General features: G+C 36.1%; 1 protein-coding gene across 1 annotated transcript in view; it reads left to right on the plus strand.

Moving 5' to 3' along the window:
* The window catches only part of LOC150091716 (BOS complex subunit NOMO3), a 110637-nt gene that overhangs the window by 73401 nt on the left and 24687 nt on the right, over positions 1-12549 (plus strand). The window contains exons 6-7 of the mRNA XM_090369438.1: positions 586-844; positions 11728-11838. Coding sequence (XP_090225564.1) covers positions 586-844; positions 11728-11838 — 370 coding nt within the window. The remainder of the gene's footprint in view (positions 1-585; positions 845-11727; positions 11839-12549) is intronic.

The following is a 12549-nucleotide window of genomic DNA, read 5'->3' on the forward strand; positions in this document are numbered from 1 at the left end:
TATTCAGTGCTAGAATCACAGCTGTATACAGGATTGAAATTTTTTATTCATGAAGGTCAACCTGAGCTCCTAAAATGGGATAGAAACCAGTGTGAGAAAGTATAAATACAAACTATTAGGGGAAAATTAATAGGCTAGGCTTTAGCAAGTTGTTGGTCAGTAGTTTTTCAACCTGTACCATGGGTGGTCAAGGTTGATAGGTTGAAAATTTAAGGGGCAATTGAATCAGTACATTCTGGCACTGGAACAAGTATAATAAAAGTAGTTATTGGTTATGAAGTCAAATTTTTTTTTTTTTTTTTAATAATGTAGCAAAAGCCTATGTTCCTTACACCTTTGCTGTGTTTAATAATTCTTATGTAATGTTTAATTTTGCTTTTATATTTGTGTATTAGGCTGTTATTAATTGGCTTCCCAGTAGCTAAGTTTCTCTAGTGAAAATACTATTTGTTATAAGAGAGACACTTTGATGAGGTGAACATAGGTTTAATTTTTTTACAATTACTGTAGATGCTATCGTTATAAGTATATTAAGAAGAGTGATGAATTTTATAAAATTACTAATTTTTTGCCCCAATTTATTAGTGGAAGGCGTGTAGCTTTTAGCTGTTATGGAGTAGTCAGCTCTTTGACAGGAGAAGCTGAACCAGGGGTGGTGGTGGAGGCACTTGGCACTAGTAATGCCTTATGTTCACAATATCAGGAAGAAGCTATCAGTGAACAGGATGGTACTTTCAGAATTAGAGGTTTACAACCAAAGTGTGAATACAGTATACAGCTGAAACAAGGAGCTGAAGTGAATCAACATATTGAGAGAGCTACGCCTAAAGTGAGGACTATTAAGGTAGGTTTCTCAGAAAATTTTTATGCATGCTCATTTTTAATAACAGCATATTTTATAATTATCATTTTTCCTCACAAGAACTCAGCACCTGTGAGATAAAAGTTCTTAGGCATGTTTTCAAATTCATAAAGTACTTGTTGTCTTCACCATGTCTGTCCATCCATCCATCCATATTTTTACGTAAAAACTCAACACCTCATTAATGGATTTATATTACATTTGGATCTTTTAGAAAGATTTGTTAAGCTGTCTCAAATTTCACATTAAATTAAAATCTGACAAAAAAGTATTTTTCTTTTCATAGATCCCAGTCAAAGTCCAGGCCCAAGCAAACTATGGCACGCGGCCTATCGCAAATTTTTGTGCGGCCCGCGAGCTTTAATTGTATTTTCGAAAAAGGTTTACTTATTTTATGCATTTTGTGACGCCTTTTTGAAAAATAAATTTGTATATGTAATACATTATAGAATTTGTTGACTTGTAAGTTATTTTATCATCTCTGTATTGTTCAAATTGAGATAGAATTTGAAATTGTGCGCGAGCCAACAGGTGCTTTTATAACGGTATAATTTGCGATTATAAGCTAACCGCGCGAAACTACGGTAACAGACAACCGGTGATGACGACAACGGCTTTGCTGCAGTGGCGGAGTAATGGGATAGGACTGCTGACCAGCCGTAGTTCCAATCTGTTTTCTCTGACAGTCATCTCACAGTTAGTTTTTTGCATTATCTTCGGTTATCATCTTGGTGCCAGTAGCGATAAAAAAATAATATTTACACCCTTTTAAAAATGAACAAAAAACAAAAAATTCAACAAGAGCATCGTGTCTTCAACGAAGAGTGGAACACACAATAATTTTTTGCTAACATAAATAACGAGGCTATTTGTCTCATCTGCCCTGTGAGTGTCTCAGTGTTGAAAGAGTACAATATTAAAAGACATTTCGCTACTAAACATTCCGAATATGGTGCCAATTTAACTCCGGAAGTGAGAAAGAAAACTGCTGATGAATTGATTAAAAATTTATCTAGACAACAAAATGTGTTTACGTGGCTAACTAAGGAACAAGAAGCTACTGTAGAGACAAGTTTTGTTATTTCTCATATAATTGCAAAAAGCAACAAGCCTTTTTGTGATGGAGACTATATTAAAGAATGTATGACTGAAGCTCGTGGAATTATATGTCCTGACATTAAACACAAATTTGAAAATATAAGTTTATCTCGGCGAACCATAGTAAGAAGAATTGAATGTATCGATACAAATTTTAATGGGCAATTATTATCAGTATTAGAATCCATAATATGGTACTCGATAGCTCTCGACAAAAGTAACGACCAAAAGAATACTGCGCAGTTATTAATTTTCATACGTGGATGTACCTCTAATTTTGAAATTATTGAAGAGCTTCTTTCAATGGAATCTCTTAAAGACCAAACAATGGGAGCTGATATATTTGAAAATGTTGAAAAATGCTTAACAAGATAAAATTTACAATGGAACAAAATGGTAAGCGTAACAACTGATGGAGCACCAAGTTTGACAGGTAAAAATGTTGGAGCGTTAAAGAAAATTCAGGATAAAATTTGTGAAAATTATCCTGATTATAATTTAATTATAATTCATTGTATTATACATCAAGTATTATGTAAAAATGTGTTAAAAGTTGAACATGTCACATCTTGTATTATTAAACTAGTAAATTTAATACGATCAAGGGGGCCTGAAACACAGACAATTCATTAATTTTCTTCAAGGATATTGAATCTGAGTACACAGATATTCCTTACCATAGCCAAATTCAATGGCTTAGCTTAGTTCTTCGGCGAGTATGGGATCTTAAAGATGACGTCGTTCTATTTTTAAAACTGAAAAATATTATGGACTTTCCCGAATTAACTGATAATAACTGGATTTGTGATTTTGCGTTTACCCTGGACATCGTGACACACTTAAATACTTTCAACACCGTGTTACAAGGGAAAAATTTATACACCCATGATATGGTAAAAAGTTTGAATGGATTTCAATTAAAACTCCAGTTGTTCCTTCGACATTTATTGATTAACAAGGTAGACCACTTTTCTAACCATGAAGTTGCTGAAGATTCCAGAAAATAAATTTGAAAAATATTGTGAAATTATCAACACTTTGAATGACAACTTTTCACAAAGATTTGGCGACTTCCGAAAATTTGAGACAAGTTTAGCAATAGTGCGCGACCCATTTTCAATAGAAATTGATAGTGCACTGAGTGAACTAAAGCTTCAGATTATAGATCTGCAGTGTGATACTGATTTAAGGGAATTGCACCGTCGTTAGGAAATCTGTAAATTTTACAATGCTCTTTAATTCGATGAACTTAAAAAGATTTTGCCCGAAAAATGTTGGTTATTTTTGGATCACAACCTATATATGTGAACAAACATTTCCCATCATGAATCTAAATAAAAATTCTTTACGATCAAGCATCACCGATGAACATTTACAAGCAGTTTTAAGAATCTCAACCTACAAAATTAACACCCAAAATTAAAAAAATATTAAAAGATGTAAAACAGTTCCATTCATCTCATTAAATTCTTGGTTGTTAGAGAATAATTTTTTTATGTTATATTTCTTCTTCGTGTTAACAAATAACATATATCTAAAAATAGTATTTTACGTGCAGCCCGCCTTTTTGAATTCCTGTTGTGGCCCTTCAGCCCAAACGTTTACCCAGGCCTGATTTAGTCAAACTCAATTATAACTAGTGACACAGATTCAGATAATTTTTCCTGGGGTATCCCCCTAGTTCCCAAGAAAATGTGGATGTTGAGGAGAAGGAGGTACCAGATGATTAAAACTTGGAACTCTTTGCAAAGGAGGAGATAGACACAGGACAGCATTCATACTATCCCAAAAGATTTTGGAACAACTTCTGCACTTCAGAAGCTACCTAATGGGCCCATCAAGCCAAAATAATGGCTAAAATCGTACAGTAGAACTGTCTTGGATTCCAGCAAAACAATGATGATATTAAGGCCCTCCTGCATAGGAAGCATGAGCCAATTTGCTTTTGCTTACAGGAGACATACTTGAAAGCAAATGAAAACTCTTCCTTCCACAATACTACTATCATTCGTAAGGATAGAACTGGGAATGGACATGCTCATGGGGGGAGTTGCTACCTTATGGGGCAACCACACCCCATTTCAACCTATTCCGCTCTCCACCAACATAGAAGCGGTGGCAATTCTCCTTATTGGGTTTTTACTAACAATTTGTTTGGTTTACTTGACACCCAAGACTGATATCTCCCAGAAAGACCTTAATGATCTTGTAATGCAGTTGCCTCCCCCTTTCTTACTTCTTGGGGATTTTGATGGATGTAATCAGTGGAAGGGATCAAGTCGTGTAGCATATGCTCACTGACAATGACCTGTCTCTTCTAAATGTCGGAACACCATCTGCATGCTTACCTGTACATCTTCTGCCATTGCTCTTTCTGTCTCCTCCCTTCACTTACTTGGGAGGTGGAGGAGAATCTGTATGGAAGTGATCACTTTCCCATGATAACCACCCTGATTCGACTGAGTCTTCCTCTTAGGTTACTGTAGTAGAAGATTGATGAGGCTGACTGGAAAGTCAGTCACGAGCCTATCGCTGATGCAGTGGCATACACTACAGAAAACATTGTTCATGCAGCTGCAATTACAATTCCAGAAACATTTACGTGGATTCTGCCATTTCCAAAACCTTGGTAGAATGCTGAATGTACAGCAGCAAAAAAGGAGGCACAAAACAAAGCTAATGGGATATTTCAGTGATATCCTACCACAGCCAATTTCTTAGCCTTCAAATGTGCATGCTATATTCACCTCAGAGCCAAAAGAAATTATGGATCCACTATTATCAGGTCAACTATCATTAGTTGTTTGAGACAAAATCCAAAAAATGAATGGGAAGTATACATTGCACCTTTTGTTGGTCGTTTTTTTTTTTTTTTTTTTTTTTTGTTGTTGGCGCATCGGCTTCTGTGGCCATAATGCACTTCCCAGAATTTTTGCATTTTACTGTGATCCAAGTCCAAGGTGGGATTTGAACCCGTGACCTTTGGGTTGCCAGGCAGGCACTTTACCCACCTTGCTAGCCCGGTCGGCCCTTTGTTGGTCCTGGAATATAATGGATGCATTATTGCAGATCTAACTGCAATAGCTAATGCTCTTGAGAGACTTTTGCCACCATCTCTTCAACATCCTCTTACTCCCCAGAGTTCCTGGTCCTCAAAGACAAACACAAAAAGCAGCCAATTAACTTCAAATCTAAGGATTTATGTCCTTATAATGGGCCCTTCACTATAGAAGAGTTAAAAACAGTCTCTCACCAAGACAAGTGCTTTGCACCAGATCTCATCTATTATGAAATGATCAAAACCTGTCAGCTAAATCCATGGACCAGTTGCTCTTTCTGTACAATAGGATCTCTCTAGAAGAGGAGTTGCTAGAATCCTGGCATAAGGCAGTTGTGCTTGCCTTTCCTAAGCTGGGAAAAGATCCCCAAATCCCAATGGACTACCGTCCTATTGTTCTAGCATCAGCTTTAGAAGTCACAATACCTTTTTATCCCTTCATTCCTTCCAAGTTTTTGCAGGATCTATCCTCTCTCTCGGCCTATTAGCCAAGAGGAGGGAGTACCTCAAGGATCAATTTTAAGTGTTATGCTTTTTGCCATCAAAGTGAATTCCATCACAGAACAACTTCCTGCAACTGTAAACTGGGCCCTCTATGTTGATGATTTTAGCATATTCTCTCAATCCTGCAACCTGAGGGTAATGGAAAGACAATAGCAACATGCCATTGACCTCCTGAGCTCACGGGCTGTGAATAATGGCTTCAGGTTCTCCCTGCAAAAGACCCTTTTTACACTTTTTCTGCAAGTACAATCTTCACTCTGAATCTGAACTGAGATTAGGGCAAAATGCTATTCCAGTAGTAACTCAGACTAGATTTTTGAGGCTCTATTTGATAGAAAGTTGATCTTTCTACAAAACATCTGTCAACTATGTGTGAAGTGCATGAGAGGTTTGAATGTCCTACGTGCAATCTCATCTAACTCTTAGGGTGCTGACTGATACACTTTATTGCACCTCTATCTTGCACTCGTGGTCTAAGTTAAATTACGGGTCCCAGGTATATACATCTGTTAGACTCAGTGTACTCCGATGGTTGGACCCCATCCACCAACAGGCGATTCATGTTGTCACTGGAGCATTTTAAACATCTCCAATCCAAAGTCTCTATGTTGAAGCATGTGAGCCATTGCTGTTGCTTCATAGGAAACAGTTGTGTCTACATTTTAAAACGAAAATCCTTGCCAGACCATCCCACTTGGACACCTGCTTTTGAGCCAGAGTTGGGAAGTGTATAACACCTGTCAGACTGCCAAACATCCCTTTGGTATTCGTGTGGTATTCAAGAGCTGCTCAGAGAGCTTAACATAATAGTAGACAATGTTGCTCTATCAACAAGGCAACTACTTCCACCCTGGTGTGCTCAAACACCACCTTGCAACTTCTCCAAACTCTGTCTACTAACAACTCTGTGCTGTTCACCAAGCCAAATACTGTTTTCACTGATGGCTCGAGGTCAGAGTTATCTGTCAGGTCTACCACCATTTTCCCAAATAACATTATATCTGAGAAGTTACCTGACATATGCAACATATACTCAGCAGGGTCATATGCTATTGAATTAGCCTTGGGCCACCTTAAAACACACAACTACCAAATGTGTATGGTGATACAGACTTTATCAGGAATGAGATATATAATCCTCATCCATTCCTGACCCAAGTCCAGCAAATGTTATATTCTCTTTCTGAATGTTCTTTTGATATCTGTTTCTGTTGGATCCCAAGCCAAACTGGAATTAAGGGTAATGAACTGGCTGACGCTGCAGCCAGGTTACCACAACCCCAGAATGCAGATTACAAGCAATTAATATGCAAAAGATTACTCTCCCAGTGGCAACAATCTTGGCATGGGCAAGTTACGAACAAGCTGTCTTAGATGAAGCCTGTAATTAAACTGAGCAGTCCAGTCTGCACAGGAACCACATAGAGGAAGTTGTTCTTGCCTCTGCATTGGACACAGTCATCTTACTTATTCATTCCTGCTGAGGGCAGATGACTCTCCTATGTGTGAACAATGTAACACCTTTTTAACTACAAGACATATTTTATCTGAGTGTCTGCTTTATAGACACGAAAGTTGTTTATATTTTACTACTTTTAGCCATCAGACTGGGCCTTATACATTGAGTCAGATTTTATCTGACAGTGTCAATTTATCAGCTGTTTTTAGTTATTTAAAATGTTTAAATATTTTTACATGTATTTAGAAGTTGGCATGGGCAGGTTACGAACAAGCTCTCTCAGATGAAGCTTGTAATTAAACTGGGCAGTCTAATCTGCACAGGAATCACAGAGAGGAAGTTGTTCTTGCCTCTGCATTGGACACAGTCATCTTACTCATTCATTACTGCTGAGGGCAGATGACTCTCCTATGTGAGCAGTGTGACTCTTTTTAACTACAAGACATATTTTATATGAGTGTCTGCTTTATAGACATGAAAAGTTGTTTATATTTTACTACTTTTAGCCATCAGACTGAGCCTTATACACGCAGTCAGATTTTATTTGACAATATCAATTTATCACTGTTTTTAGTTATTTAAAATGTTTAAATATTTCTACACTTAAAAGTTACTGTTTTATAAATTTTTCACATATTTTTATTACCATACATCTTGACGTAGTGACCTAGTTCCTTAGGTCGCATTAATCTGCTCTTTTATTTGACCTGGTTTTGCCACGTCATAGCCATAGTTGCTGATGCATTGATAAAAAACAAGATAATTCTGTTGCCACATCAGCTAAAGATAAAGCTGACCTTCTAGGATCCTTCTTTTTTTCTAACTCATGTATTGATGATCTTGGCAAATCATCTCTTTATCATTCCCAGTACTCTCCATCTGTGGTCTTTCTTCTGTTCTTTTGACAGAAGACCATCCTTCTGTGGTCTTCTGTCAAAGGCTATCAGAAGAATTTTAAAGTCTTGATGCAAAGAAAGCACCAGTTCATAGTGCTCTTTCTCCTTGTTCCCCAAACCAGCTTACTCCTATTCTATTTTACACTTTCTTATTACAAAGGTGTTTTCCCTTCTGCTTGGAAATTTGCTGATATCCAGCCAGTTCCTAAAATGGGTGACAAATCTTTCCCATCCAATTATCATCCCATTGCACTTTTACTCTTTCTAAAATAATGGAGAAATCCATCAACTACCAATTCCTAAACTATCTATAAACCTTCTATCTGAACAATTATTGTCAGTATATATTCCGTAATTGTCGATCCACTGCTGATATACTGGCTTAAAATGTTAGTCACCTGTGGACAAATTCAGTGAAAAAGTTAGGTGAAACTTAAGCAACTGCTTTTGACCATGTTTGGCATAAAGGTCTAAATAAGCTTCCATCTTATGGTTTGCCAACTGTTTTTTTGTAATTGGGTATCCAGTTTTTTCGCTCACTGTAAGTGATGGTAGATGGTGCTCTGTCTTCTAAGGCGCCTTCGTAGCCAGGTGGGAAGGAGCAGCAGTGCATAGCACATGCTTCTTGATTAGACCGGGGTTCGAGCCCGCCACCACCAAATACAAAGGGTGCGGAAAGGTCAGTGAATGACCACCGCATATCCCGGAGCAATATGGCCTTAGTTGCTAATGCTCCTAAAAACCAAATAACAAACAACAAACAAACATCTGTCTTCAAACTTCTTCGCTAGTGCTGGTTTTCCCCATGGTTCAGTTTTTTCCTCTCCTTTTTTGGCAGCAGATGCATTTTCTGATCATATAAGAATATAATCAGAAAATGCAGCAACACTCTCCTGCCCTTGTTATCAGTTATATTTGAAAGAAATAATGAATTATTTGAACCTCACCCTTAGGAATGATTATTTTTGTTTTCCTTCAACGATTGTTCCATATATAGGCATCTACCCTGATTGAACAAAACTTTTATAGATTACAAAAAGAGCTGTAGTTTTTATTTATTTTTATTTTTTATTTGTTTGTTTTTTTTTATTATTATTATTATTTATTTATTTATTGTTGCATATGAGGAAAAAAAAAAAAAAAAAAAGAACCAGACACTGGGAGATTTCCATTTTGCTTGTATCAATAGAGTTGAACAGCGCAATTCACTGGTGGATTGCTGCAGTATTTGACAGAAATTATCTGTGATTATTCATTACTACACATTACAAACAACATGAACTTCTGTAATGTTCTTTTAATTTCTGAACAGTATGAGAGTAGTGAACATGACAGAAACAACACGAAACATGCATGAACACCATAAATCACAGCATCCATTGCATCAATGGTGGTTTACCTAGTGGGATAACTCACTGTAACTACTGCTTATTTGGTGTAAAATTAGCTCTAATTAAGCATGATATCATAAAAAATCCATCATGTCAAAATTTTATGTCAAATCCATCAGAAAACAAAATTAAAACTTCCTGCCAAAATGGATTGAAAAATATTACCTTGTCCTATCAATATTCATTTGGCAGGTGGAAGAAACCATCTGGATTAAAACCATTAATACCATTATATTGTATGAATTTAACGTATATAGGTAATAAAGATTTTATTACTCAATATATGATTAGAGCAGGGTTCAAATGAATATGATTGAGTAAAGCCTTCTGTTACTGATTTATTTTATTTCAATAATGCTTAATTATTCCTCAGATATGTTAGTATAATTATTTTACAATATATTAAACTATTTTCTTTTTTATAAATATTTCTGTTGCATTTTTAGAGTGCATATTACCTGAGCATATTACAGAGTTCTTATTGTCCCAATTATGGCTTCAGCATCTGGTAACCCTGACCTAAAGGAAATTGAGTAAAATGAGCACTAGAATTATAATCTTGCTGCTGGCTAAATGCAAATTTCCTCACATCTATTCTACGACTGTCTTTCCTCAATTTGAATTTATGTATGCCCTCTCAGGTTCGTAATCTGAGCAAGCGGAAGAATCCCATCAGAATTCAGCGTGCTCAACTCATTCAAGGCCTTAACTCCTCAGTCAGATCACCTTGCAGGTGCTCCAGCTGCTGCAATTTGCAGAACTTAAGCCTTTCTTTGGTAAGAAGACCCCTTCGTTCCCTTCACCAATCTTGTTGCCCTTCTCTGTACACACACTCAAGCAACTCAACATCCTTCCTAAAATGAGGCCTCCAGACCTGTATGCAGTGCTCAAGGCATGGCCTGACCTGACCTGACCATTCCCTTATACAAAGGGATAATCACCTCCTTTTCCCTACTAGCAAAATTCCTGTATATCATTGACAATACCCCATGACCTGCTCTGGCAGCCTGCCTGCATTGCTCAGAAAAATTCATATCTGACTGCACAATTACTCCCAGATCTTTTTCATTTTCTACCACCCTAAGTGCAGTACCACACAGTTGATACTTTTCTCTGGAATTACTTCTACCCATATGCAGTACTTTGCATTTGTCAATGTTAAACTTCAGTTGCCACTTCTCAGCCTATCTGCTCAAATTTTTTAGATCCTGTTGCAGTAGCACACTACCATTACTGTCATTAACAACCTTTGCAACCTTTGTATCATCTGCAAACTTCGACATTAAGCCTGATATACCTTCATCAGTATTGATGAAGGTATATCATTAGGAGCTTTGAGAAGTTCAAGGATAACTTGGGTACTTACTGGCCCTACGTAGAACATGATAAGATGGCGGGTGATGCAGTAAATCAGTTGGCCATTCTAATACTGATAAATGTCCTGTTTTTTTATCATATAAGGTGATTCTGGTTTTCTAGATCATCTTAATTCAGGAATTAAAATAATTGAAATTAATTCTTAATTTTAATTATTGGTGATCTTAACCGACACTACCTAAACCTTACTGAAAAACAGTTCACAATACATGGTTGCTGAAATTTTCTGAAAGAAATTCAATACTACAATATTTAATGTGTGAAGGCACATTTTGTTGAAAGAATGAACCTTCTAAATTTCCCAGTCTTTGAAGACCAGAGATAATGGCATTGTCAAGGTGCTCTAAATAGATGATACTGGTTACTTTGTTATTTGAGAAAGATAGAGGTGATTCCTTGTGTGCTAATTTGTATACCATACTGTGCACTTACCAAATGAAGAGAACTAAGTTGCTCATTTAATGGCATTGTGTGCAGGTTAATAGAACTGAATTATGAGGAATGGAGTGCTTTACTGCTTGAATGCTTTGTAGTGCTTTCTGCCACTTCAGACAAGTTTGAAAACAACTAGTCTGTCAGTGAATTCAGCTTAGAAATGACATTTTAATTTTGTTATTCCTAATAAAAATTAATAATTTTTAACTTTGTTTTTTACTAACCAAATTTTAAATATTGTTGATTATTTTTGCAAACCAATTGGTTCTGTGATTAATGTTGATTCAACAGAAATTCAGACTTTTCTGTAGTGTTGCTTTTATGTATGTTTCTTCATGAAAGAGATATAGAATAATGAAAGTAAATTAATTGTAATAAAAGTGTGTTTTTTTTTTTTTTGTTTTTTTTTTGTAATTTTCTAGTCCTTGAAGATGGGAAATAATTTTGCCTAGGAAAGACAATATTTAAATTTAATTTTTCAATTTTTTTTGTTTTCCTTATAGTTGAATTGCTTTGGAAGTATTAATTTTTGATTAATATCCTATTTATGAATTTTATATATTTTTATTTATTTGTTTATTTGATACATGGTCTGGAAATATAAATCTCTGAATGTGAAAAGTTTCTTTTTATTTTCATTTATAAAGGTTATTCATGGGGACATTATCGGAATGCGTGTAATTGTATTTCGGCGTTTTAATCAAATGGACATCAGTGGTAACATTGTGACCTTACAAGAATTTCTTCCTTCTCTAAAGGTATGTTAAGTAATCTTGTTTTGTATTTACAAAGGAGATTAAAATGAAAATTGCAAGGCCATCATAAATTATAGCAAGTCCAAAAAAAAATTGAAACTCTTGTGGTGCTTTATTTCCCTAAAGTCAGTACTTAACTAAATGCATACACTATTTTGTCCACTGATTTCATTCTTAAACAGATAATATACAGGTGGCAATTTAGCTGTAGTTATGCAGCACAGATTTATATTTCATCTGTAATACATTTTTTGGGTGAAGAAATGGTTAAATGATGTCAGTTTATACACTGGTGAATAAAATTCACAGACTGCAGTTGTTCTGTTTATACTCTGGCATGACCAGTAGGTAAGGGGAGTTTACAATTAATTTTGGCGTTGAACACAATCAGTAACAATATTTAGCAGGCATCCAGGCTTGAACAGTGATCCACTTCAATGCATGATGTGTTACTGACCCTTGACCTTGATGACTCAGCTGCATTGGGCCTTTGCTAATGTGTTGAAATAACTTTCAAAACAACACAGTAATAACAAATTGCTTGCTTGCGTGCGTGCGTGCATTCTCTTGAAAACTGTGCAGAGAAGCAGATGCTATCAAATGATAACTGTTTTTATATTTACATTGAGTGGTTGACAAAGGACGGTGTAGGCTGTTTGTGCAAGCCCCACAAGCCCAAGTTCAAGAAATTCTCTGGAATTTGGAACCAAAAGT

This window comes from Mastigoproctus giganteus, chromosome 1 (genome assembly GCF_048544385.1).
Source record: "Mastigoproctus giganteus isolate SK-2022 chromosome 1, ASM4854438v1, whole genome shotgun sequence".
Lineage (NCBI taxonomy): Eukaryota > Metazoa > Arthropoda > Arachnida > Uropygi > Thelyphonidae > Mastigoproctus > Mastigoproctus giganteus.